At 39.3% G+C, this 27,140-nt stretch overlaps 5 protein-coding genes across 5 annotated transcripts; 2 read left to right on the top strand and 3 right to left on the bottom strand.

Moving 5' to 3' along the window:
• Positions 1–115: 115 nt before the first annotated feature.
• LOC129237283 (probable ATP-dependent RNA helicase DHX34) lies at positions 116–5,424 on the bottom strand. Its single transcript, XM_054871934.1, has 12 exons — positions 4,511–5,424; positions 4,080–4,449; positions 3,856–4,004; positions 2,901–3,122; positions 2,641–2,838; positions 2,383–2,577; positions 2,147–2,283; positions 1,494–2,084; positions 1,186–1,418; positions 742–1,018; positions 540–661; positions 116–472 (listed from the first exon to the last, which is right to left on the bottom strand). The coding sequence occupies exons 1-12, from the start codon at positions 5,273–5,275 to the stop codon at positions 291–293; spliced, it is 3,441 nt and encodes a 1,146-aa protein (XP_054727909.1). The 5' UTR covers positions 5,276–5,424; the 3' UTR covers positions 116–290.
• A 1,909-nt stretch (positions 5,425–7,333) lies between these two features.
• On the top strand, positions 7,334–16,028 carry LOC129237281 (general transcription factor 3C polypeptide 1). Its single transcript, XM_054871930.1, has 13 exons — positions 7,334–7,559; positions 7,627–7,823; positions 7,881–8,020; positions 8,078–8,287; positions 8,344–8,626; positions 8,708–9,069; positions 9,133–9,223; positions 9,294–12,125; positions 12,236–12,972; positions 13,038–13,191; positions 13,255–13,667; positions 14,072–14,343; positions 14,405–16,028. The coding sequence occupies exons 1-13, from the start codon at positions 7,472–7,474 to the stop codon at positions 14,518–14,520; spliced, it is 5,895 nt and encodes a 1,964-aa protein (XP_054727905.1). The 5' UTR covers positions 7,334–7,471; the 3' UTR covers positions 14,521–16,028.
• LOC129237284 (xaa-Pro aminopeptidase 3) lies at positions 14,627–16,539 on the bottom strand. The gene is made up of 5 exons (XM_054871935.1): positions 16,353–16,539; positions 16,025–16,293; positions 15,162–15,969; positions 14,976–15,106; positions 14,627–14,917 (listed from the first exon to the last, which is right to left on the bottom strand). Exons 1-5 carry the CDS (start codon positions 16,411–16,413, stop codon positions 14,627–14,629), a joined length of 1,560 nt encoding a protein of 519 aa, XP_054727910.1. The 5' UTR covers positions 16,414–16,539.
• An 83-nt stretch (positions 16,540–16,622) lies between these two features.
• LOC129237286 (delta(3,5)-Delta(2,4)-dienoyl-CoA isomerase, mitochondrial) lies at positions 16,623–18,316 on the top strand. The gene is made up of 5 exons (XM_054871937.1): positions 16,623–16,944; positions 17,108–17,172; positions 17,237–17,411; positions 17,476–18,100; positions 18,162–18,316. Exons 2-5 carry the CDS (start codon positions 17,121–17,123, stop codon positions 18,255–18,257), a joined length of 948 nt encoding a protein of 315 aa, XP_054727912.1. The 5' UTR covers positions 16,623–16,944; positions 17,108–17,120; the 3' UTR covers positions 18,258–18,316.
• A 2-nt stretch (positions 18,317–18,318) lies between these two features.
• On the bottom strand, positions 18,319–19,816 carry LOC129237285 (transcriptional adapter 1-like). Its single transcript, XM_054871936.1, has 2 exons — positions 18,653–19,816; positions 18,319–18,473 (listed from the first exon to the last, which is right to left on the bottom strand). The coding sequence occupies exons 1-2, from the start codon at positions 19,489–19,491 to the stop codon at positions 18,347–18,349; spliced, it is 966 nt and encodes a 321-aa protein (XP_054727911.1). The 5' UTR covers positions 19,492–19,816; the 3' UTR covers positions 18,319–18,346.
• Between the last annotated feature and the right edge of the window lie 7,324 nt (positions 19,817–27,140).

Raw genomic sequence — 27,140 nt, 5'->3', positions numbered from 1 at the left:
AAGTAAGCTTAATTCGATATACATAATATACTTACTTTTCAAGTTCTATATATATACATATTAGGCCAAGCAACCATGCCCATCTCATATTTTGTAAAATACTTCCATGTGTATGTAAATTATAAATTATTTTAACTACTATAATTAGTTAACAATTAAGTGTTAAAAAGCAACTATCTGCGCATAGATTTATATGTACATGTATATTACCATATGATGAGAATTACAGATACAAACCAAAAAATTGGGCACACAGCGGAAAAAAAAAAATAATGCGACTTTATTTTTATCTACTCCTTATCAGTTCTATTGCAATATTTTCTGTGTTTTAGAATATCGATTTTACTCATATGCAACTCCTTTTGGCATGTCTCGCAGATGTAAGCACTACCTTTAATGGATTTCGAAGTGCTAGCTGTTGACGTATCTTTTTCGAGTTTCTCGACTGTAGCTGCGACTGCAGGGCTACAAGCTGCAAGCAGTAAATTGAGTGATGCGGTAAATACTTTCGCTTGCAACTAAACTAAATATGAACTCACTTTTTTTGTGCAACAATTTCTCGATCACATCCAATGCCATTTCCGCATCACAAGTTTTGCATACCCAATTGTGTTGGCGCATTTCAGCCTCCATTGCCAATGTCCACTGCACTTCTTGTAGGCTATATTGAGAAGAATGAAGTGTAAATTTAGTATACAAAAGTGTGAGTGTGGAATGAGTTAAAACTTTTTTTCAACCCACCATCCATAAACAACATTTTCGGCAACATTTATGCCACCTTTTTCTTCGTTTTGGCTGATGGCATAGTTGGGTGCAAATGGATTGACGCTAAACATTTCAAAATTGCCTAGCTTTTCGTGCGTGTAGAGGGTTTTCAAATCGGCGGGTAGCAAACGTTTTACTGTGTAGCTCACATTGGCACTCATATAATCGATGAGCGATTCCCAAAGTTCGGCTTCTTCATCCTTGGTGCGTTTTTCTTTTTTAACACTTTGATTTTCCACATTGTTAACCAAGTCTATTACAAAAAAAAAAAAATAATAATAATAAAAAATAATAATAAAAAAAAATAATAAAAAAAAAATAATAATAAAAAAAAAATAATAATAATAAAATAATATAATACATAAAAAAACAGATTACAGCAACGCGCAAATCAATTGTATTAATAAGAAGAACGTATACCAGTCAGTTTTTGTGATAACAGCTTCGCCCACAATCGGCGCAGTTTGATGGCGCGGCACAGCAGCTCGCAGCCCGTTTCCGGAACAGGAAACTCCAAGCACAGCCACGAGTCACACACTACACGAGTTACTGACGCGTTCGTATCCACTGAAAAGGAAAATAACAGCAGTGCTTGTGCTGCTGGCATACGAATACAATTCATCAGGTAAGGCTTCGCGGTCTCCAGCAAATTTCTGCAATCGAAAGAAAGAAAAAAAAAAACAATTTACGTAAAAAATAGCTTTGACTTTTGAAAAGTATTTGCTTACTGATAGCACACCACCTGATGCCGTGAACTCAGCAGCTGTTTCGGTGTGTAATAGTTTGGTTTATCTAAAATGTCGCTATCGTTCAGCTTGAGTACATCAAAGTACTTTGCGAAATATCCGTTTGGATGTAGGGATATGAAGGGCTTTAGGAAGGTGTGAAAGAACTGTTGACTGCCACTTTTGCAGTAGTTAAATTCGTCAGCAATAGCAATGTGTGGGTAGAAACCACTAACTATAATTAGCTTGAGCAACAAGACATCGCGCAGTTTATCCGCGCTGGATGAGTTCAGCAGCACCTCCAATTTGGCAGCATCGTGATGTAGCCGAAAATCGACATCACGTATATCATCACCTGCATCATCGCACTCATCATCATCTCCACCGCCGTAACTGCTACGCTTGAGTATTTTTCGTTTACGTGGCTCCTGGTATTTCTGTTTACGTTTGATAGCTTTCAGTTGACGCACTTCACCATGACGCCGCGCACGCTCGGCGCTTGTTAGTGGAGCGGAATCGTCATTTTTGCAGGTCATATTACAACTTTCGAGAATGTTTTGGAATTGATTGCGCAATTTAGTGATTTCATAAAAACTGCGTAAGAACGAGAACGAAAGTAAAAATCTATTTGCTTTATTTTTTGTATACCTCCTTACCGCTGCTCCTCGATGCCTAGCTTATGACACCACCTTCTGGTGTTTTCATTATTCCATTTAAGTTGCAACCATTCGTGATAAGCGCGTAACAATGTGAATATGTCACCCTGATCGGACTGCAGTGGCTCCCGCTCTTGCTGCGATGCCCCAAATAAAGTGCATACGTATACGAATTGTTGGTAAATATGTGTGCAATGTGTTCTAATTTATTTGAAATGAAATATTCGTTTATCTACCTCACATTTACGGTCCGTATAGGCGCGGTTTGTAAACGGATTTTGAACGCTCATCGTTGCTGCTAGCGTTAATATCTTTTCCACATCAGGAAAAACACACCCCATAAGCAACATTTTACCGATTGTAATTTCAACTGGTAAATTAGAAAGTGACTTGCCCAATGGCGTAATTTTTTCATCAATACCAAGCGCATTCTGTAACCAAATCAAAAGAGTATAAGGTTCCTCTTAAAAATATATATGTATATAATCTCCTACATGTTGCTTCAAAGACCATATGGCCTGTTCAATGCATTCTTCTTCCGGTGATTCGACAAATGGAAATGAGCGTACATTGGGCAAACCCATTGCAATCATTTGCAAAAGTATTGTTTCCAATGGAACTCGAAGAATTTCGGGCGTAGGATACGCCTCAAATGCCGCAAACTGTTTTTCTGAGAAGAGACGAAAGCAGGTCTGCCGAACGCATTCATTATTTTACAATTCAAATGAATATGGTTTTTTTTTTATTGACTTACGCCTGGGCCAGTACGGCCAGCCCGTCCTTTACGTTGCTCAGCTGATGATTTCGATACCCAAAATTCTTTCAAACGTTGGCCTTTGCAACTGGCATCATAACTCATTTCCTTCACTTTGCCCGAATCGATAACAAAACGCACGCCATCCACTGTGAGCGACGTCTCAGCGATATTTGTAGATACTATGCACTTGCGCATTCCTTCAGGTGCATAATCAAATACCTATATAAATTAAAAACAAAACATGTTTGAGCAGAGAAGATAATATTTATACAGTTCGTACCCCTACGATTTTTTCTCATATGCACCACGTTCCAAAATTATAAACACAACACTATTTTTTTTTTATAAAAGTATTGTTCATACTACGAAAAAAACCATATAAATAAATAAAGTTTCAAACTTTGCACAAAATTTCTTAAAAACTTCTAGCTTTTAAAGTAGAATTCTTAAAAAAAATTTCAGTTTGCAGTTTTATAGCCCATTGAATTTTAGTATTACAAAATCCAAGTTTCAACTGACTACAAAATATCGTTGATTTTGAAAAAAAAAAATTTCGCTGAGATGTCACTTATCTTCTTCCATACAAGGGTCGAATCTTTTATAAGTATGGAAGAAAAAGCCTTACACCGACACAAAAACAAAAACAATAATAAAATTACAAAAATCAACCGTATTCCGTAATCACTTGAAACTTGCGCTTTGTTTAATGAGCTACAAAACTCATACACAGAAAAGTTCTAGAAATTCTGATTGAAGAGTTGAAAGTTTTGATGAAATTTTTAAAAATTTTGTACAAAGTTTCAAACTTTGCGTTGTAAGATTTTTTTGTAGTATGAACTATATTAAAAAAAATAGTGTTGTGTTTATATCTTTGCAACGGGGTATTTATGAGAAGAACTCGCAGGGATGTGAATTTACAGTGATTAGGATTTGTATATGAGAATGTGCACACTTTGTCTTGGTCAGCCAACGATAAGCCACTGTGCAAAGGTAATATAATCCAATGCGAATTTTGTTCCGCATATTCCTTAGCTGCATCAGAAACTGTTGTGATTTCATTTACACCACTAACAAATATTAGCACATCTCCTCGTTCAGTAACTGAAATGTTTATTTTAATATATGTATGTGAGTTTTATTTTTTTTTATACAAATATTGTATGTATTCCAACTTACTTGGGTATTTTTGATCGATCAAATTTAACACCTGTATGTATGGTGCGGGATCTAGACGATTAGAGCTTTTTGAAGAGCCTTTACTGCCACCAGCACCACCTTTCAGTTCCAAACTTGGTGGTGGCATAAACATTGTTTTTATTGGATATAATCTTCCGGGCACCTCAATTAATGCAGCGCCCTCATTTTTGAAGTAATTCTGAAATAAGTTCAAATTTATGGTGGCGGACATTAGTATTAACTTTAATTCCGGTTTAGCATGCAGTAAGCATTTTGTAACTCCCAACAGGAAATCGCCGAATAGATTACGTTCGTGTATTTCATCTAATATGATAACATCATATTGCTCCAAATTCGCTTCCACTGCTAACTAAAAAAGATAAATACTCAATTAAATCTAAATAACTAAAAAAATATGATTGCATTAGTACCTGTCGCAACAATAGGCCTTCAGTAATAAATAGTATATTTGTATTTTTAGTTTTATTCTTTTCGAATCGTATTTGAAAACCAACTTTTGACCCATAATCATCAAGCATTTCATGCGCTACTCTCTTCGACAACGAAACACAAGCCAAACGACGCGGCTGCGTACAAGCTATGCTGCGATATCCGAACTCATATAAATATTGGGGTACTTGGGTGGATTTCCCGCAACCGGTATCACCAGCAATAATAACTACCCGCGTCTGTTTCAGCTCCTCTTGTATTTTTTGCTTGAAATGAGCAATCGGTAGAGATTTTTGAGCTTTTCGCAATTGCTTAATTTTAGTGAATTTCTCCTTTTGCTTGAAGTCCAAATAGGTAAGCACGATTTCCATAAACTGTCGAGCTTTCCGTTTTGTAAAAATCTGCCCTTCAATATTGTGGCAGCCTCGTTTTAGTTGCTCTGAATCGCTTCCGCGTTCTAATTGCATTGCTATGTATTTACGTTTGTGAAACGGTTCAGTCTCATTCAAATCGGAATCACGCAAGGGATTTGCCAATATCGGTTGCCCCGCACTGCGTAGCATACTTTCATATTTATTAACGAATTTCCAAAAATCTGCCTCATCTTCCACTAAAGATGCAGAATATTTATCATCGCCTTGTAGCAAATGTCTGAAGCTGGATTTGTGATCACAAAAAGAAAAATGTAACAAATTGGTTTCTTCATGCGAGCTCGAACTTTTAGAAGATTTGAATGATCTCGACATATTTCTAAATCGGACAAACACTATTTTTGGTGCTGTTACTGTAATGTTATCTATGTCCGTAATAATCCGGATTTAATAAAGTTATGTCTGGCCAAGGACCCGCTTATATTTGTGGTAAATGATTTATCCTGGATACAACAAAAACCTGATAATATTTACACCTGAAGACATACGAACATACCTCATTGTGAACGAATCGGCGGTCATTCACAAAAGTGTCATGACAGAAAAATTAAATATGATATTAGTTTCGGGATATAGAGATACATTATTTTCTCGGTATATCGATATTGTGATCCATATCCTGTGAAATATCGATCGCACAATTTAAAGTGTATGCTCGCTGTCAAGGTGGCATTTTACACTAAACAAATGATTTTGCTGTTTTTGGTTCGTTCCATTCAGATGTGAGTTAGAGGGTGTTAATAATGAAAGTCAACGAAGAGAAAATTCGGTACATTTTAAATACAGTTTTGCTTTGATAAAGGCGAAAATGTAAGTTAACCCCTGAAATTGGGAACAGTGTTTACGGTGCTGATACTGTAACAGCAATTACGTGCAATTTTGGTTTCGTCGATTCCGTTTAGGCATTTTTAATGTTAAAAAAAATTTCGATAAAATCACAGAAATAATCGAAGTAGATCGGCATGTTAGTAGTAGTAGCATCGCCTTAGTCGATAGTCAGCCGACGTGTTCCATTCCATTTCAGTACGAATTCTCGATTAAAAGGATTTCTGTAACCAAAAGAAGTATTCTCTATCATGACTCCCACTTAGTCTTGAGGGTGTGATAACGCACATTTTATTTAATTTTTTCTGTATTTTGTGATGCCTTTGAAGTACAATTATGAGTATTAATTTATTATTTTATCACCATCATACGACATGGAATTCCACACCCATGTTCACAGGAGTGTCCTCTACCGTCGGCTTATTTTCTACCTGCCTATTTGCGACTTCGCTAAACGATTTAGGCAGACCGCCACTAATCCTGGGCTTCTTTCTTGCGAGTGTTGTCTTTTGACTCTCGAGTTTGGTTGTGGTGCATCCACACGCATCCACCAAATTTCCAATATCTTCCTCTGCTTTTCTGAGAACCCTTCTGGCCCACTCAAACGTCCGAGAATGGACCAGGGAAAGAATAGAGATAGAGACAAAGGTAGTTAGTCCTGTGAGAATTTTCCATATTCTTTGGCAAATCTGTAAATATCCTACAGTTTTAGAGAACGAATATTACTCATTCTCACGACATCAGAATCCAAAACTTGTAGCCGTGGTCTAGCAAAGGCAGGACACTCAAAGAGAAAGTGCTCAGTGCTTTCCGCCTCCTCCAAGCAAGACATGCACATCGGGTCCTCAATGATTCCAATGGTGGTCATATGCTGACCCCACGTATTTTTCGTAATGATGACATTTTTTCGAGAAAAGGTTAGTATATACAATATGAGAGTTATTTTTTTTGAAGCGCGGCCCAAGGCCGTCCACGTAAAAGGAGTTCTACGCAAAAATACTGTGGATTGCGTAGCCGGAGTTGGACTGATGAGGACTATTTTTTTGAAGCGCGGCCGAAGGCCGCCCACGCGAAATGGAGTTCTACGCAAAAATACGGTGGATTGCGTAGCCGGAGTTGGACTGATGAGGGTTATTTTTTGAAAACTAAACGAGATATCGAAAAATTTTACTCTTATATTTTGTCTTATCTCGCCGAATTCCTTCGAAACTGAAGAAAAAATTATTATTATTATTTTTTATTTAATATCTCGAAAACTAAGCGAGATATCAAAAAATTTTACTCCTTCATTTCGTTTTCTTTTGTCGAGTTCTATAAGAATCCGCCATTAAATTGCGGCGCCACGGAAACAGCAGTATTGCCCGTTAATGAATTATAAAATAAAATGTATATAAGTATGCGCACAAGTTGTTTGCGTTTTTTAATCAATTAAAGTATCCTTTGAAAATTTTATAGCATTTTATTAAGAGTGTGGCATCGATTCAATAATGGAATGTTACAGCAATATGGCAACCACTGGTATTTATTTTTGCAATTAGTTGAATCGAATTTGTTTATTCAGGCACTAATTAAGAAAATCGTTCCCACTCTTAAAATTATAAGGTGCCTATATATCCTTTCCGCGGACATTATGGTGATTTCTTCAAATCGGCATAATCTGTTTAAGTAAAGAAAAGTGAATTTAAAATGATTCGACCCATTAGACGCAGTCCGGTTTCGCAGATTGTATTGGAAGAAATTGCATTGGAGGGCTTAGAGGGCATTACGCTATCATGTATATATTAATATTTTTTTAAATACTCGTGTCAATTTACAATAAATATTTTTTTCATTCCTTCTAGCACTTTGGGCTTACCTAGGTGTCGATTTAGAAGTACCCCTACCTTTGCCATCAGATGTCTTAAATCGCGTGTGGGATTTCATAAAGCGCAACACTCATCAATTAGATTTTTATGAATTACCCTCTGAAAGACCAACAGTGCCGTTAGAAAGTCGGATTTCATACGTAGATCCTGACTTTGGAGTGCCTCTTGCGCTGGTATGAAATATGATTTATGCTAAATATTAAAATTAATACTTGATTTTAAAATAAAAGGATCCGAAAAAATTTCCCCGCTATACGTTTCTGCCCATTGAGGATGGTAATATACGCGGCTCTTGTGAATTTTATAAAGAGCGAAAACGAATAGAAGCTACCGAAGTGAGCGATTTAAATGCGGAAACTGTAATTGAGCGGTGCGCATTCCATATATTTTTTCCATTTTTTTTATTTATACTTTCATTTTTACGCAGCTGGGGCAACCGCTTTGTTATAGTTGCCTCACAAGAACTACGCTATTGCGTTCTTACACCTAGGAATAAACCTATACCTCAAGATTTAACGGTATTACAATACTGTTTTTGGGAAGCCATTGGCCGCTCGCGTTATAATGGAGAAACAACGTCCGGGACGAACTCACTGTTTCAGTTGTGCAAAGATTCATCGGTGGTTTTCTATATCAAGTAAAAACTTGTAATACTGAGTAACAAAATATTAATACAAATGTCTATGTTTTTAGGAATAAATTGATTAACCTTGGTTTGGCAGTACAACAAGCTTTTAATGAATTTCGCGAAGATCGTCTCGCTGTTACATCTTTACTTAATTTGCCACAGTATGTACCGGATATACCACGTAATATAATAGCTATTGTGGAACAAATTTATGATATGGTTAAAGAATCACCCGAGAATTATGTTCCGGTGACGGAACTACGCAGCAAAATTACAGAGTTTTCACGTAAATCGGCTTTTCGCCGTTTACTATTAACACCTTATTTTCGGCGAATTTTCGAGGTGAAGGTGGGTATAACGCTCTTCAATAAGAGCTTTTCCAATAGAACTGCACTACGATTAGATCTATTGATTCAATTCATATTGCAGAAGGTGTATACCGGAAGGAAAAGTGGAAAGGGGAATGATGTTCACGTCCTAGCGATTACTTTAAAAGATTGTGAAATGCCCATAGACCAGCTAATTGAAAGTATCATAGATGAGGAAAAAGAAGGAAGCATCAGCCTAGCTGACGCCTTTGTTAATAATAAACACGCTTTTACAGATATGCCACTTAAAGAAGAATTTTATCGTGCTGTTCTGCGGCATGGTGCACGTGGTTGCAGTCATACAGAGCTTGCCAACTATCTTAGTGCATCACACTGCGTGGTACGTCAGATGGTCAAGGGAATGAGTCGTGATGGACTGATAATATCGCATGTTGTAGATGAGGGCCGGCAACGAATTCATAGGTATACCAAAAAACGAATATGTATAAGGATTCTCAATTATTTAAATTTTTTTTGCTGTTTTAGATTCGTCGCGGTAGAAGTGATAATTGCAGAGAAGGCTGCCAAAGAGAAAGACGTTCCAGAGCCAGAAATGGTAAAATTCATCGATCTACCGGTACGAAAAAAACACACATGGTCATCAAATTAAGTATGTACATACATAACATGCCTCTTTCGGTTTACAGCCTACACCCCAAGTTGAAGAGGCGTTCGCTGTCGATTTTCCACAAATCGAAACATCTATAGAAGAATATAAATACAATGACAAGCAATTTCGTGTGACTTATACAGCCCGCCAACAATATCGTCGTGATTTTATAATTCGACAGCTAAACGAGCACATAATTATACAATCGGTCATTTTACGTAACAAGCTACAGGAAAGTGAACGAGAACGGGGGTTCACAGATGAAATATGTTTTAAGTCGCTACGACGAATGTTTATGGAACTGAAGAAAACTGACAATTTAAAGTCGTACGAAGTTAACCTAAAATATAAAGGACACGTACGTACTTATCGTTACGTGGCCCATCCTGAAGTAGATTCAAATCACGTTTTGATCCAGCGCGAAATAAGGCGTTTGAAGAACATACTTTTGGTGACGAGAGAACGGGAAGAGCAAAAAAAACAGAATCGATTACGCATTTCTCGGCGGATTCCTCGAAAGACACAGAAAACTGTTGAAGTAAAGCCTGTAAAAACAGAATCTCCAACGGAGCATTTGCCTAATAGTAATAATCTGCCTAAACCACCAAAATTTCTTATATCGCGATATATGCACGAGTTTCTGTTTTATATTGTGGTGGAGTTAAACGAGCACCAACAGATGCTTGAAATAGACGAAGCTTTGCTGAAAAATTGGAAAGAATCTGAGCCAGCATTGCAAATTAACGAGTTTTTGAACGATTTGCACTCGGGAACGGAAGTGCAACATGCATACACGCAACAGATTAGTTGGCGTACCTTCATAACACCTCTGCCGAACTATGCAGATAAGCCTGCGGGTTGGGTGGTCTTTGTGGACGCTATGGACCGGATGCCACTCTCAATTTTTAATAAAATATTTCGTTTCCAACAAACAGATGGCGATAAGCTCGGCGAATATTTAACACATCCAGTACGTCAACACTACCTTATACGTCAATTGCCGGCAGAGCTGCAAAATTTAATTAATCGCATGTATCTCCTGCGCATTTGCACTTTGGTACTAAAATTGTTGAATCACATGGGATTAATACAGGTTAGTGGATCCGCAAATTTCAAAGAGACAATGATGATGTGGGTTTATTTAAATCGGCGTACGCAAATCCTTGATACCACACCTTCTGAGGCTAGCTATGCTAAAATAAATACAGCTCGGAAATATGACGAGTTGGATTTTTATTTTTCCACATCTAATGATGTTACTCAATACTGGAATCAGCTTCATCGTATTTGTGTGTACACCAAACTCGGCCTTCGGAGTGCCAAAAATGACGAAAAGTCGGCAAGTCGCAGGGATTTGCAATTTTTAAACGCTGTAGGTTTCGACGAAGCTCCACAATATGATAACGGTGAGGTGCCTGGTGACCGGGCAGGTGCCGCTGGTTTTGCCGCGCATCTCTTTGCTCATACCTTGCGCAGCTGGTCGTGGGTGTTGCGAACGAACACCAAACCGAAGCAAATACGCACTGGTCGTGCACCGCTATTACGTGCTACTAGTACTAAACACTTGCGTCTTATGGGTTTACGTAAGACCCGTTTACATGCAGCGCAAATCAAACGGCTGCCTCATTCGGCTGCAGTAAAACGCACCACAAAAAAGAAATCGGCTTCCATGCGCGACGCCATCGATCGAGATGCTTTGAAAAATATGCGCACCTTACGAGCCTGCTGGAGCAAGGATGAAGATGATTTGCTGAAACTAGCACGTGCTGTCTATATCTATGTAGCAGCGCCAGTGCCCATACTTGGGCTTGTGGTAGTTGGTAAAATTTGCCGTGACGTTATCAGGCATAATCTAGGCATATGCAATAAAACAACTCAGGCATGCCATCGGCGTATGCAATATATCGTGAAGAAAGAACGCCATATCCCCGAAGTCCCCACTTGGGTGCACATGCTACAAACAAACGTTGAAATTCAGCAGCGTTATGGAGAAAATTTCTTGCAACAATTGAAAAATGTCTATGCGGAGCGTGAGGAGTACGCTGGAGCGTTGACTATACATTTCATACAAATTTTCTATTTCTTGTATCAGCTGGTGCACAACATTAAGGGCAAGGAAGCATTTGCTGCTATGAGACCGCGCTTTATGATACCCGATGCTCTTGACGAATTCAATCGACTATTTATTATGCGCGCTGCGGTCTCAGAAGAGAGAGCAATGAAATACATAAATCCAAGCAATGAACAAGAAGCACTTACAATGCTCGCTATTGGGGTTCTGCACAGTTCGCTGTGTTCGGCGCTAGACAAGACCACATACACGGCGCAAGCTTTTGAGATTTTTAAAAAATTCTCTGAAGAAATATTGCAAAGCGCCTTCAATATAGCGCGTAATGGCGCACTCATTGTGGCGAATAAACGCAAGAATATAGAAATGCTGCCCAGCCAACTAACAAGTCCAGCCTATTCGCTTTCGGCACATTATCAACGCCGTTTGATCTCTTTACGTATACCTTTTTACATTTATGACTCGCTCTTTGGGTTCTTTGAAAATGTGCTAGGTGTTTTGATGAAGCCCAAGGAGGAGTTCATCGAACAACCATCGACTAGTAAAGGACAGTCGATGGCAAATGTTGTAGAGCTAAAGTCGCCGAATGCGGGCCAACTCTTCTTCGTCACCGAAGGGCTGGCACGAAGCTTTTGGACTTGCAATATCAAATTGCCAATCAATATATTGACCGTTGATGCCGAACAAAGGCAGACATTATCGTCGATGGATCGGATACTCGATCATTATCATTGCATTTTCGACAATGCGCCCGAAACAGAGTATACGAAAAGTTTCGAAAGTGAAGCCAATGAGAAACAGGTAAATGGAATACGGATGATTGTTTAATTGAAAATGGTAGTTTTGTAAAAGAATTTTAAGTTTGCTTTACTTTACAATAAAATTTGTTTACCTTTTTTTATTTATCAAAGGTCCGCGTTAAATTCCAACCAGCCAATTTAAGCTACAAAATCACATACAACCCCTACGATTTTATATCCAAGCTGCCCGTTCGCCACATACACTTCTTCTGTGCACTCGATCACCTCAACCACGAAGTAGATATAAATTTTAGCCGTCTGATGCACAAAGATGATGAACACGATACACTCAGCATCGAATGCCCCTTCAACTGTGTGCTGAAACATGCCAACTATATTAATGCGATTGAACGGATAGTACAGGAAAAGAGAACGATTTTAAGAGAGCTTACTGAAATGCCACCACAGAAAGTATTGAATATGGCCATGAATGGTTGTTCGGTGACTGTTGAATCCTCCAATTTACTAACGCTAGTGCGTATGTTAGAGTCATTTTGGCGTGAGAAGGAAACTCCATATGAGCGCAAAGATCTGGGACGTGTGTCGGCAAATGTAAAGGTCAACAAATCCATCGACTGGCATCAGTTGTGTTGTGAAATATTGGAGTTTAATGTGGCGGAAGAAGATAACGACAAAAATGATGAGTACGAGCCAACACTGAACAAGGAGGAGCGCTTTGCGCGCGCCCAAGATGTTTTTGTAGTGAATCTGCCAACTCTGCAGTTAGCAATAGATACGAATTTCCTTTTGTCCAGTAAAGAGATTGTGCTACATGGTGAGCTGTGTGTGCCCAAGCGCTTAGTGGAGGCCGAAATTGATCGTGACCTTATCTTGAGAAAAATTGTGGAGTAAGTCAACTATGAAATTTAGCTCTAAATAAGTAAATTTAATTAATTACTATTTCTTATGCCAGTGAATCTCATTGGAAATACACAGATAATACCTTCGAGATACTTAAGCCCAAGCTAAATAAACTGGGCTTTAATGCTATGGAGCAACAACACGTTGAAGATCTACTCAAATATATAGAAAGGTGTAAATTTGGTGTGCCTGTGACAGATTTGAAGGTATTCATTGTGCATTAAGTTTTTAAATTACTTTGAGAGACTTTCAATGTCCATTCTTTTCAGCGTGAATTTCCGTATGCCCAATTTCTATCGCGCGCTTTGCGTGTTCTCTCTGAGCATTACCTCATCAAACGTGTTGGCGTCTCTACAATGCTATACGTGCATAAAGCTCACATTCGTCCCTGGGTTGTGCACACATTTCACCTTAAACGGCTGGAGCGTGAAAAATTGGGACCGGATGGTACAGTGAATCTTAAACACGTGGCAAACAGTGCTGGCACCAGTGAAAACGCGACTGTGGACGGAGAAGGAAGCGATGAAGCTGAAGAAGTCAGTTACGGTAAAAGAGCTAGGTTATCTGATGACCCCAGTGGATCAGCAAAAAATGAACAGATCAGCAAGCGTGTCTCGAAGCCGGTCAAACGGTTTCAGAGTGACACTCCACAAGCAAATACTAATGAAAAAGACTGGAAAAGGTAAGTACTTAAAAAGGTCTTAAAACTTTCGGTTTAAATCAGAATTTACACTTATTTTAAAGTCCTTTGTCCTCTTGGGTTGCGTTGTTGTTGTAGCAGCATAAACATTCCCCATACATATGCGGGGAATGCTGCTGAAGTGACAGTCCTTGGCTGGTTATAAAATCGGGTCGTTTCGGTTAGGTAGAACCGACTGTCGTGGGCTCTATGTAACTACGGTTACTCAGTTTTATTATCTTTACTTGTGTTTTTTATTTTCTCCAACTTCTTGCCTAGTGGCTGCGCAAGACCCTTCAACGAGTGACCTTTTAAGATAGTATACCAAACTTAACCTAATCTGTAGGGATTATTTTCTTATTCAACTTTACGTTATTAATTAAAATAAAAATCATTTTTTTCGACAGGGATGTTATTGTGATGAAACCTCACCCATGGATACGCCTCAATGGCACCATTAATCGGCGCGTTTTAGATCGTTGGTTGGGATCTGTTCTCACCGAATGTGTTAGTCGTTCGGGCTGCCTGATTTTTGATATATGCTCAAAGTTCCCACATTTGCCACCCGTGGAAATAATGTTTCTGCTGGAAATATTATCTAGTCTGAAATGTATTCATCTAACCGAAATGCAGCCCGCCCCGGTGAATCTTTTCTCTTCCTATGAAAGCCTACAAGAGAGTAAGTAACCCACTGTACGTTATAACTTATTTCATAAAAAAATACAAACTCATTTTTTTAGCTATTGTAACTGAGTTTTATGATCCAGAGCATACCTATGTGACTGCCCACGGAGATGCTATGACACGCATGTCTACTTTCATTGGCCACAAAAAATACAACACACAATTTTATTAAAATTGTAATTATTAATATTTCTTTTTTTTTTGTATAATTTTTACTTCATCAAACACACCAATGATAGAAATTAACGAAGCTTACATAAAATTGATCCAATATTAAATTAGCGTTTAGTCAAAAACATATTTTCGATTTCTGCCCGCTCTTTTATACATTCGGCGGTGAGTACTTCCACGTTATTGTCGCCGGTGATTAGCACATCATCCTCTATACGTATGCCAATGCCCCGAAATTCTTTTGGCACATCTTGACGATCATGTCCTATATAAATTCCAGGTTCCACTGTGAACACCATACCCGGTTGCAATGGAAATGTCCGTGGAATTAGTGGTGTGTCATGTACATCCATGCCAAGATAGTGGGATACATGATGGGGACAGAATTTATAACCAGCCTAAATATAAAAACACATTTTATTGAAGTTACTTATGGAATATTTGAAAATAAAATACCCTGGCATAGCTAATATCATCAACGATATTCTTTGGAACTAGTCCGGCTTCTTGCAAATATTTTCCCAATTTAATGCACATTGTATCGAAAAGGTTGTCCAAAGTCTCTCCGCCAGGCTTTAACAGTGTATCTATAAGAATCTTTAGTGAGTATTTTTTTGAAAACAGCCATTTTTTGTGATTTACCTATCAATTCTTTTTGCAGTTGTAACACCACATCGTACAGGATTTTCTGAGCCGGTGTGAAGGTTCCATCTATGGGCCATGTACGGGTAATATCACTCGTATAACCACCATATTCACAACCCGCATCCATTAGTACGAGTTCACCACTTCTTGTCAACTGTGTATTATTAATGTAATGAATTGTTGTCGCATTGTTACCGCTCGCTACTACCGGCGGATATGCTAAATAGCTGGCATTTTTCATACGGCACTTATAGTCGACTGAAGCAAATAAATGATGCTCAGAAATCCCGGGTTTCGATTCGGCTATTACCTCATTTATTGCCCTTGACGCAATTTGGCATGTGCGACGCATCAAATCTTGCTCACTAGACGATTTGTAGAGTCGGAGACTTTGTATATAGACAGCGGGAGATTTAACCTCTGATATTTTATCAGCTACCTGTTGTACCTCGCTGGTTATGTTGGCTTGATCTGAAGCAGGTGAATCATACCAAACAAGAGGCTTTTCACTTGTTACGTATTTTTTTAGCACTTGTGAAAATTGTTCTATTGTATAAGCTTCATCTACGCCGAAAAAATCGGGTGCATTCTCAGCTCCCGTACGAGTGCCATCCCACAATTCGGCGTGCTTATCTTTCGGCCTCATAAATAGTGTAGATTTGACATCTTCGTTCTCGTTGATGGTCATAACCAGCACAGAGTCCGGTTCCAGACAACCAGTTAAGTAATAAAAGTCGGAGTTTTGACGAAAAACGTAAGGAATTTTATCGCTCATGTATTTCTTAGACGATGATGGTACTATTACCTTAAAAATTATGTTTTAAATAAAGTATAATTTGCTAATTTAAATGTTATTTTACCAAATGAGACTTCTTTTTGCATTGCACATTTTTCGCATCTTCTGCATCGAGCTTTTGAATGCCGCTCATAAGCCAAGAACGGCGCTCCCGAAATGATTCCACATTTTGGCCTATAACTAGTTCACCTTCGTTCACAAGATGAGGATGTGTCACGTAAGTAGGTTGCCCAAATGTTTCCAAGCGTAAAGTTTGTAAAAAGTTTTTACTCAGAGAAGCAGCGGCCGTTGCATCAGGCGTTATTGCCGTTGAAGAAGTAAATGCAATGCGATCTTAAAGGAACCATCTACTTAAGAGCGGCCGTATTAGCTAATATACATAACTGACATACCACATTTACGAAGCGCTTTTACCATTAGATGAGCACGCCTTGCGTTCTTCAGAATAGACATATTTTTTATTTAATTACTACGAAAGCAATTTTGAAAAGACTTCCCAATAAAATGTATTTAAATAAATTAAGTTAATACTAAAATGTCAAAAAACTAAGAAGTGTGAAAGGGATCTTTGGTTTATCTTTAGATTAGCAAAAAAAAAAAGGAAACAGCTGAGTTCTATTGTGAATGCTTTATGCGGGAAGGTATTGCCAAGGCGAACTCGTACAACATGAAAGCAATAGTAGATAGCAGTAATACAAAAACAAAATTTACATGCATTTTGGTTTTGCAACTTAGTGGATACAATAACAAAATACTGTAATTTAACAACAATAAAAGGAAAACAGATTACTTTCTCTTTCTGATCACCAACTCACAAGAGAAAAATAAATCAGCAGTTCTGCTAATATCCCTTGTTAGATTCGACTTACGAAAATATAGCGTAAACAAAAATATAATTTCCCGCATAACATTTGAGCATCTTTATAGTAAAGCCAAGACGATTAGATTCGCCTTGAGTAAATTGGTATCAATAAAAAAATACAGGTAAGCCATAGATGTACGTTGTACCTTAATTGACAAAAGAAAAATACGAGTGCACTCTATTCCTTTTCACTTATAACTGTATATTCGGTTCATAATTGTGTATTTATTTATTTACTTAACCAACGAATATAATATAAACAATTAAATTTGCTATAACTTTAAGGTTTTCAAAAGACATGGCATTGAGTGCATCTGGAAAGAAATCGTTTGTTTTACTTGGTTCATTCGGTTAGTATTCCTGCTACCGAAAGTCCAAAGTTCATAAGGCTACTTGTTTTTTATTTCGTTACAGTTCCGCGGACTTTTATCCCTAAAGTGCAGCGCAATATGAGCAGTACAATTCTCCACAAAAGTGGTGGCGATTTGAAATATCACACTTTACATGTGACTACTCCTAAGCCGTTTGTTTATCATGTTGAGCTTAATCGTCCAAAAAACCTTAACACCTTTAATAAAGATATGTGGCTGTGAGTACACTTTTTCGGATAGAAATACGCTTCTATAGTTTAATACACTTGCTAAAACTCTTAGAGAAATTGAGCAGTGCTTTGAGAACCTTAGCGCTTCTCCCGAATGCCGTGTTATTGTTCTCTCAGCAATCGGAAAACACTTCACTGGTGGACTTGATTTGGCTGATGCGATGAAATTCGGTCAGGAGTTGGGTGCAGTCGAGGATGTGGCTCGGAAAGCTGTTTTGCTAGAGCATATAATCAAGCTATATCAAAATTCGATTTCCTCCTTGGAAGTATGCCCTAAACCTGTTATAACGGCCATACATTCGGCCTGCATTGGCGCCGGTGTTGATCTTATAACAGCTGCTGATATACGTTATTGCAGTGAAGATGCATTTTTCTGTGTGAAAGAAGTTGATATCGGTATGGCTGCAGACGTGGGAGTTTTACAGCGTTTACCAAAAGTTGTTGGCAGCGAATCGTTGGCCCGAGAACTTTGCTTCACCGCACGCCGCTTTGGTGCTGCAGAAGCGCATAGCTTCGGTTTAGTAAGCAAAGTTTTCCCAACCAAAGAAGCGTGTGTAGAGGGTGCCTTAGCATTGGCAGCCACTATTGCTGAGAAGAGTCCTGTGGCAGTACAGGCTACTAAGAGGAACATAGTTTACTCACAATCTAGACCGAATCAGGATGGATTGGATCATATTGTAAAAACTATTTATACATATATTAGAAATATACTCCAAATAAAATGTTTTTGTTTTCCAGCGACAAATGAATACCATAAATATGCAGTCTGAAGACTTCGCCAAAGCAGCGGTATCTTCGTTGACCAAGGAACAACCAACTTTCGCAAAGTTGTGAAACCAATACTTTTTTATGTATTTTTTTCATATTAATAAGAATAAATTTTGTAATATTAATATACTTATTGCTACATTTATTTATTTATATTAGTGCAACATCTGCGTTAACCTCTCCATATTGATCGTAAACACCGAGTGCGATGCTATCAAGTTGTGATCGGTAAAAGCGCGCTGAGCATCCTTCAATGTTATCATTTCCCGTTTTTGTGGTACGCTATAATTAAAATATGATTACTACTTTACAAATAATTAGTGCTTCTGTTGTTATTATAACAACATAAAATATCTTCGATAAACTTCTTTGAGGATAGTTTCAGATATTGGTTTTTCACCGGATGTAAATTCCGGCAGATTCGACTGTCGTGGGAATGTTTTGACATATCATTTACTTACACTTCCTCACAGGCTGATAGGAAAACGCCATCCTCATTTGAACGGCGCATGAAATTCGGCGAAGTAATTTCTTTATCCAGTTCCAATGGTCCATCATCAATTTTTTGTCGTGTGACAGTATTACGCAGCGAAGGATCTTTTAATTGTGCCCCAACATCATAGTAAAATGATCCATCTCCTGTTACTTTGTAATGTTTACGGTTCATTACAATTGCGGATACAAGATTTTTCAAGAGCACTTGCACTGCCATTGCTACATACTCGGCCACATTATCTTCAACATTCGTGAGACCCACTTCCCAAGCGCCGATGAGAAAGCGACCCAGCACAAATCCTGCGTCAGGCAAAAACAACTCTTGTACACAGTAGCGTTGGGTTGGCAATATTTGAACATTAGCGTCTGTACCAGCCGTGGGGCGAATGCATTCCAAATTATCTTCAACTATAAAATCGAGAAAATCATACGGTTCGAAAGTAACGCGATCACTGCATGCTCGTGAAGTTCTTTTGCGTTTGCGGCTGCGACTGCTACTGCTACCACCACTGGCAGCCCCCGATGTACTGTTTATACCGGCGCTGTTATGTGTAGCAAAAAGAGCTGGCGCTTGTTCCGGTGTGTGGAAAGCATCGATTTTGTTCAGTATAGCAATGAGAAATTGATTGTGTAAATGCATTTTGTCGGGTGTAAGAAATTTTCTTGATTCACCGTCAAATTCCTCCTTGGACCACTTGTAACGGAACCACAGCTTCATGTTGGCCAAATATTTGGATGCATTGTCGCCCAAAGCGGCAATCAAAGCTGTCTTTGCAATAATAACTTTATCAGTTAAATCACTCATTTGGATTTCGGCGAATATTTAAGTTAATTATGTGCTTGTATTTATTTACGAGTTATAACACGAGGGATTTTAGTTTTCTTGGATTTATAAAATGGAAATTGGTAAGTAGACTGCCCAATAAAAGTCACTCTCAACTATTTTTGTTTGTTTGTTTAATCACTTGTATATACAATGTATACAATTAGAACCCCCTTGTCCCGGCGTTCGCACGCTTAACATTTACAAAAAATCTCATGCAAATAAATGCAAATGGAGACCTCATGCGATAAATCGCAGAGCTTAATCAAATTCGTTCATAAATGCAGAGATAGCAATAAATCTACAAAAAAAATATATATCCGTTCACATATGGCAGATTAGCTACAACATTGACAATCAGCTGTCAAGACAGTTTTGCAAGGTTTTACTTCATAGAAATTGGTTTGGTGGAATATTTTAGTGTTTTTGGTTTGTTCAATTATTATTAAGAAATGAAGAAAAGGCAAAGAGGAGAAATAGATAATTTAATTGGGCAATTTGCTGCTAGTAATAGACAATTGGAGTAAATCTGTGAACGTCGTTTACTGAAATGCGGAAAATTATGGCAGCTATATGCATGCGAATTCGATATTATATTTTATAATAAGTACATATGCGTTTTTTCTGTTATATAAATGCATAGTTAATAATACCTAACAAAAATTTTATTAGAATTATGTCTACAAACCTGTTTTCTTTGCCGGCGTCCATTTCATTTAGATTTTATTTTGATGTTTCTCCTTACATTCGTAATAATAATTATCGATAACACAGATAATACAGGGTTGTATGTCAAAAAGTATGGTTATTATCTAGGATTATTTTATAATCTGCGAGAGAAATTTTGTATGGGAAATCTCGCTTTTTAATAACCGATTTTGAGTTAAGCGCGAAAAAGTAGATCATCTACTTATATTTGAACCTATTATGACTTTATTTGTACATTTAAATATTTTTTATAAAGAAAAAATGGAACCATTGTAATTACTAATTGCGTATTGCGTTCCATTCGGAATTGATTAATTAACACATATATTAATTAAGAATACACAAAAAAACATGGTTGGTAAAAAAGTAAATTATATAGTGTTTATCGGATATACGCCCTTCTACGGAATTTCTTTTAAATTTTCTTTATACAAAGAGAATATAAAACGACGTCTTTTAATGTTGCGAGGGGTGAAGTGTACGTTGCTTCTTGGGGGAATGCACACAGAGGCGTATGGCAGTTGTGCCAGTAGCCTAAAGACCGACCATTGTGGCAGAATGCCACTCCTGCACGAGGTGCCCCTGCTTTTTAACCAAAAATGGCGGATCTAGAGAGGCATAACTCGAAAAAACCCGTAATCCTAGGTGTAATTCGAACCGTGCCTATAGGATGAATGGCACTACGTAAGTGTGTCTTATAACGGTGACCTCCAGATATCGGGCGCCCTCTGGTTGTAATTAGCCTTACCGCGACACCGGGGCACTGTCGTGGCTCGACCATCCTTTCCCCTTCACTCGTGGGACCATATGGCAGAGTTAAACAATTCTTTAAAAAAGGCAGGAGTGCCCAATATAAACCAGGTCGATAACGACCTTTCGGTAAATAGTGCCGAACTACCTTCAACATCGCAGGCAGCTAAGGGCAAACAATGCCCTCCAACTGTCAGCGAAATCACCGATATGGAAGTTGACGACATGGCCTTGGGGCCAGATGGCAAAGCTACTATATCACCAGAGGAAGAGGAGAAACTATTATCTTCTCCCACTTGTGACACAGGAAGAAAGGACGAAGACAAGGTGCGGCTTTGCGGTGCCGCCAGAAAACGCCTGAAGTACTTCCTGAGAAAAGGTCACAGCATCGACGAGGCAAGAGAGCTGGCTCAAAAACCAGCTGATCTGAAGCGACAACGCTCCAGCAGCACCACGCCAAAGCAAAGCTCCCCTAAACGTGCCAATTTACAGGGGAGCTCTAGCGTTGGAAAAAAGGCAGTAGAGACTACCGAAACGGAAGGACCAAAGGCAGCAGTGCCTAATCCAGAAGTCAAGGTAGACTCAACAAAAATGTCTTACAAAGACGCGGCGTGCAGCACGAAGTTGGGAATAATTCCTCACGATTATCCAACTACGATATGGTCGACGGAGAGACTAACGGCCATACAACATGCTATCCTGGAGGCGATAAGGAAAAAGCAGACTGGGGCTGCAAAGCCCAAATTTAATAGCTGCACCTTTCGCCCAGGATATATAGTTATATCATGTGGCTGCGATGAAACGGCTAGTTGGCTAAAGGAAGCAGTTCCTAAGCTGAAGCCGTGGAAAGATGCACAGCTGAAGATTGTGCAGGAAGCGGACATACCGCGCCCACAAATCTTCGTTGGTCACTTTCCAGAATTGGACAGCACCACAACTGAGGATATTATTAGCCTCCTCGACGGCCAAAACGAGGGCCTCAACACAAATGACTGGCGGGTGCTCAACAGAGTGCGCAAGGGTACTGTGGTAGAAATTACCATTGCTATCGACCCTATCTCCGCAGAAGTCATAAAGACTTCCAACAACTGGCTGAACTACGGGTTCGGTAAAACCCAACTTCGGCCAAAATCTAAAGGCCCGATTGATCCGCCTAAGGTTACCGAAAAGGACTCTGAACCCTCGGCGAAACAAAGCTCTGAGGAAGCAGGAACTTTGACTCCAACGGCTTCAATAGCCCAGGACGAAAAGGCCAGCTGCTCCAGACAAGAGGCAGGAAAGCCAACAACATCCGGCACATGGCGCCATAACGTGGCCGAGGGTATTCGCATGCGACCCCCGCTGCAGGCTGATAAAAAAGCCCACAGCCACAGCCACAACAAGGATCGAAGAGGGGATCAGATGTCCGCTGAGGAAGCAGTCCTGCTGAAAAGCAACCGAGGCAAAAAAAAGGCAGCCATTGCCAAACGAAGGTTCACTAGATGACCTGGCCTAAGCGTAATTCTTACAACACCAGAAGGCAACTCGGATGCCTTCAAATAAATCTCCATCACGCAAAAGCAGCCTCGGACGTGCTTACGAAGAGATTTAACCAAGAACTCTTGGATGTAGCTTTCATTCAAGAACCATGGGTACGTAAAGGAGTCGTTCTGGGACTCCAGAGCGTAAACGGTAAGTTGATATATGCTGCCAACAAAGACCGTCCCAGAGCGGCGCTGATAATAAATAATCAACTAACCTTTATCCCAATATCACAGTTCATTACAGAAGACCTGGTGGCGATTTGGGTAAAAGTGCCAACGAGCAAAGGTGAGCATGAGGTAGTACTTGCCTCCGCCTACCTTCCAGGAGATGAGGTCACTGCTCCAACAAGGGAGGTTATAGCCCTGGTGGAATATTGCCAGCAAAAACGTCTCCGGTGGATCCTCTGCTGTGATGCAAATGCGCACCACACAGCGTGGGGAAGCACAAACATCAATCCAAGAGGTGAGTACCTTATTGAATTTCTACTTAGGTATAATATATCAATCCTAAACCGAGGCAACGAACCTACATTCATTAATGCAATCAGAGGTGAAGTCCTTGACATCACTCTCTCTAGCCATAATGTTTTGTCCGAAATCTCAAATTGGCATGTGTCAGAGGAAACATCTATGTCGGATCACAGACATATTAGATTCGATATAGGTGCAACCAAACCACAAACGACAATTTACAGAAACCCCAGAAAAACTAACTGGGACTACTTTCACTTCTATCTAGAACAAAGTGTTAACTGCTCTAAGCGTCACATTCAGCTTATATCTGAGCTTGAGTTCGAATCGAACGAACTACATTCAAACCTAATATCTGCGTTTCAGGAAAGTTGCCCAGTAAAAGTGAAAAAGCCACAAAGAAATGTTCCTTGGTGGAATAGTACACTTTCCAACCTCCGTAAAGAAACAAGAACCCTATGGAATAGAGCTAAAGCAATGGGGGACTGGTCCTCCTACTCAACAGCCCTAACCAACTACAATAAAGAATTGAGGAAATCTAAAAGGGCTACTTGGAGGAATCACTGTGAAAAGATTTGTAGTCTTCCGGATGCTATTCGAATCCAAAAAGCCCTACTAAAAGATCACTCAAACGGCATTAGTACCCTGAAAAAGCCAGATGGAAGCTACACAAGGAATCCAGAGGAAACCAGTCAACTTCTGCTGGACACTCACTTCCCTGGATCACTTGTGCTAGACGAGATCTCTGTACCGGCAGAAACTACTACATCTGCGGGTGCTGAGAACTTAAAACTAGCAAACAAGCTATTCCATGAAAAGCGGGTACAATGGGCGATATCAACATTCAGTCCATACAAATCTCCTGGTCCTGATGGGATATTCCCCTGTCTCTTACAGCAGGGTGCACACCATATTATCCCTAATTTGACCAGGCTATACAAAGCAAGCTTACTGCTAGGATATTTGCCTACAAAATGGGCTGAGGTTAAGGTCGTATTTATTCCAAAGGTAGGGAAAAAACCCGAACAATTGCCTAAATCATACAGGCCAATTAGTCTCAGCTCATTTTTCCTCAAAACAATGGAAAAGATAGTCGATCAGTATATTAGGGAATATAATCTAGCTAAATTCCCACTGCATCGACTTCAATTTGCCTATCAACAGGGAAAATCCACTGAGACTGCAATACACAGCCTGGTAACAGTTATAGAAAAGGCTATTGAGTCCAAACAGATAGCTCTATGTGCATTTATTGACATATCAGGAGCTTTTGATAACACCTCCTATGAGGCAATCTATAATGCCCTATATCTAAAGGAGGTACCTGAACCCATCACTAGATGGATAATATTCATGCTGAAATCTAGGACGATCAGCACTGAACTAGGAGGAACATTCAAATCGATTAAAGCCACAAGAGGTTGCCCTCAAGGTGGCGTACTCTCACCTCTTCTGTGGACTCTAGTCATAGATGAACTTCTCCACAAACTGAACAACCTAGGATTTCACACTCAGGGTTACGCTGATGACCTAGTAGTTTATGTATTAGGCTGGCATGAGGAAACCATTTCGGATCGCATGCAGCAAGCCCTTACAATAATAAACAAATGGTGCACGGAAAAAGGGCTCTCCATCAACCCATCCAAAACAACTCTTGTACCGTTTACCAGGAGAAGGAACATAAATCTCAAATGTCCGACCCTTAATAGAACAACACTTGAACTCTCGACAGAAGCGAACTATCTCGGCGTTAGTCTTGACAAAACGCTTACGTGGAACTCCCATATTGAGAGAGTTACTTCAAAAGCCACAAGGGCATTCTTTGCCTGTACAAGGCTTTTCGGCAAGACATGGGGACTAAGCCCTAGAATGACCTTCTGGACATTCACCACAGTTGTAAAACCCATAGTCACCTATGCATCTTTAGCATGGTGGCCCAAGGTCAAGCAAAGAAAGGCGGCAAACGAATTAAGCAAACTGCATCGCCTGGTATGTGTTGGCATTACAGGGGCTATGAAAACGTGTCCCACGGATGCATTGGGTGTGCTCCTGAACATACCACCGCTTCCAATTCTAATTGAAAGGGAAGCTCGCTCGAGTGCCTTAAGACTAAAAGGTATATCTGAACTTAAAAGTGGGAATATGAAAGGACATTTAAAGATCTTAGAAGACTTCCTACACAGTCCCATTCTTCATAGGGATGATATACTATCACCCAAACCAATACTCTTCAGGAACTTCCAAGTTATAATCAATGAACGAACAGACTGGAGAACTAACTCTATCACTTTCAGACCTGGCTCCCAGCTATGGTTTACTGATGGGTCCAAATTGGAAAATGGTAGAACAGGGGCAGGAATCAATGGGCCCAAATTCAAAAAATCGATTCCGATGGGATCCTACCCAACTATATTCCAGGCAGAAATACATGCCATCGAAATATGTGTGAGAGAATGCCTTAGAAGGAAAATGAGAGGTACTCACATCTACATACTTTCAGATAGCCAAGCGGCTCTAAAAGCCCTTCTATCAACAACTATCACCTCTAAATTGGTAAATGATTGCCTAAACCTTCTAAATATGTTAGGAAACCTCAACACAGTAACACTATGTTGGATTCCGGGACATGAAGGACATGAGGGAAATGAAATGGCTGATGACCTTGCAAAACAAGGAGCAAATATGCAACTTACTGGTCCTGAGCCTTTCTGTGGACTAACAAAAGGCCACATAAATGAATTCCTTAGGAAATGGGAAGAAAGAAAACTTGCCGCACACTGGCTAAACTGTGCCGGTCAGCGTCAAGCTAAACTATTCATAAGTCCCAACAAAGGAATATCTGACAAACTTCTCTCACTAAACAGAGTAGATCTGCGTCTTTTAACTGGATACCTTACAGGTCACTGCAGCCTGAGGTACCATCTAAATAAGATTGGTCTATCCGAGACCAATGTCTGCCGCTTTTGCGAAATGGACATAGAAAGCTCAGAACATGTGCTTTGTGAATGTCCTGCGTTGGGCAGACAAAGACTTCACCACCTTGGTGGTACCGTAGTATCTCCATGCAATCTTTGGAACAACAAACCCAAAACTGTGCTAAAATTTCTAAAAAGCCTAAAACTCTAGGGTTACAAAATAGGCCTTCACAATAGATCAACTCTGGTCGCAGTGCGTAATGGCCTTCTAATAATAATAATGTTGCGAATAGTAACTAAACAAAAAAGTGATATTATAATGTTAGCCCTGATATATAATGGGTGTGCAATTTGATATGAGACCAAATGTGAAAATCAATATATCGCTAAAAACAATTAAACTAGAGAATTGAAACTTGGCCCGAATGCATATATTGTATTTATCGTACTTATGGTGAAAAGTGGCAGATATCGGAAAAGGGAACGTGGCATTAATTAATTACATAATAAAACATACATAATTTAATTACATATATTAGTAAACTGGAATTAGGTAATACTATATTTACTACTATTAGATAAGGCCCACAAAATCGCAATGATGAATTAAAAGTCAAAAATGGTTTAACCCGATAACTTGCTTCGAAAATTTAAACTCCAAAAAATGCTTTTACAGTTTCCCAGAACCTTAAAATTGCTTCACACGACCCATTCTAACCTCATTTACGCCAGTAACCCCACCAATATATTCAAACTAAAAGATCTGATTTTACTATACATTCGGCTAAGGACCGTCACTCCAGCGGCGCTTTCCGTACATGTATGGGGATCATTTTTGCTGCTACAACAACAATAACAGCGAAGAGTCTCAGATGCCTCGTGAGAACCGCGTTATCTTGGCCCAATTGCGTTCAGGATAATGCAGTACTCGACATACATCTGCACACGACATTAAATATATCGATTCACGGGCCCCCTTAAACCCATTTACCTAACACCCCCTCCCTTTGGGTACAACTCACCGAAACTGCATGTTTCCAAGACCTACTGTTAGATGATATTTACAGACAATGACGACCGGTGACTACACCGTGCTAGCAGGGCTTGTTAAACTGCTACAACAACAACAACTACAGTGATAGCAAGAAATTCGGTAAGACAGATATGTTTTAGCAGTGAAATTCCCAGTCTCTACCTAACATTTCTGTTTTAATTGAACCTTTTTGACATAATCTGTAGGAGGTATAGATGTGGGGTTATAGAA

This window comes from Anastrepha obliqua, chromosome 2 (genome assembly GCF_027943255.1).
Source record: "Anastrepha obliqua isolate idAnaObli1 chromosome 2, idAnaObli1_1.0, whole genome shotgun sequence".
NCBI lineage: Eukaryota > Metazoa > Arthropoda > Insecta > Diptera > Tephritidae > Anastrepha > Anastrepha obliqua.
The sequence above is the reverse complement of the archived record's forward strand: the minus strand, read 5'-3'. Positions and strand labels throughout refer to the sequence as shown.

Bases quoted from the DNA above. Each gene is read 5' to 3' on its own strand.
- LOC129237283 (XM_054871934.1), bottom strand. From the start codon at position 5,275: ATGTCGAGATCATTCAAATCTTCTAAAAGTTCGAGCTCGCATGAAGAA. The intron at 4,450-4,510 runs GTACTAATGCAA...TATCTTTTTTAG, and splicing joins AAGGCCTATTGTTGCGACAG to TTAGCAGTGGAAGCGAATTT. The intron at 473-539 runs GTGAGTTCATAT...TACTGCTTGCAG, and splicing joins GAAATTGTTGCACAAAAAAA to CTTGTAGCCCTGCAGTCGCA.
- LOC129237281 (XM_054871930.1), top strand. From the start codon at position 7,472: ATGATTCGACCCATTAGACGCAGTCCGGTTTCGCAGATTGTATTGGAA. The intron at 9,224-9,293 runs GTACGAAAAAAA...TTCGGTTTACAG, and splicing joins TAAAATTCATCGATCTACCG to CCTACACCCCAAGTTGAAGA. The intron at 13,668-14,071 runs GTAAGTACTTAA...TTTTTTCGACAG, and splicing joins AATGAAAAAGACTGGAAAAG to GGATGTTATTGTGATGAAAC.
- LOC129237284 (XM_054871935.1), bottom strand. From the start codon at position 16,413: ATGTCTATTCTGAAGAACGCAAGGCGTGCTCATCTAATGGTAAAAGCG. The intron at 15,970-16,024 runs GTAAAATAACAT...ATAATTTTTAAG, and splicing joins GCAAAAAGAAGTCTCATTTG to GTAATAGTACCATCATCGTC. The intron at 14,918-14,975 runs GTATTTTATTTT...TTTTATATTTAG, and splicing joins ATGATATTAGCTATGCCAGG to GCTGGTTATAAATTCTGTCC.
- LOC129237286 (XM_054871937.1), top strand. From the start codon at position 17,121: ATGGCATTGAGTGCATCTGGAAAGAAATCGTTTGTTTTACTTGGTTCA. The intron at 17,412-17,475 runs GTGAGTACACTT...TAAAACTCTTAG, and splicing joins TTTAATAAAGATATGTGGCT to AGAAATTGAGCAGTGCTTTG. The intron at 18,101-18,161 runs GTAAAAACTATT...TTTGTTTTCCAG, and splicing joins AGGATGGATTGGATCATATT to CGACAAATGAATACCATAAA.
- LOC129237285 (XM_054871936.1), bottom strand. From the start codon at position 19,491: ATGAGTGATTTAACTGATAAAGTTATTATTGCAAAGACAGCTTTGATT. The intron at 18,474-18,652 runs GTAAGTAAATGA...TTTTAATTATAG, and splicing joins CTATCAGCCTGTGAGGAAGT to CGTACCACAAAAACGGGAAA.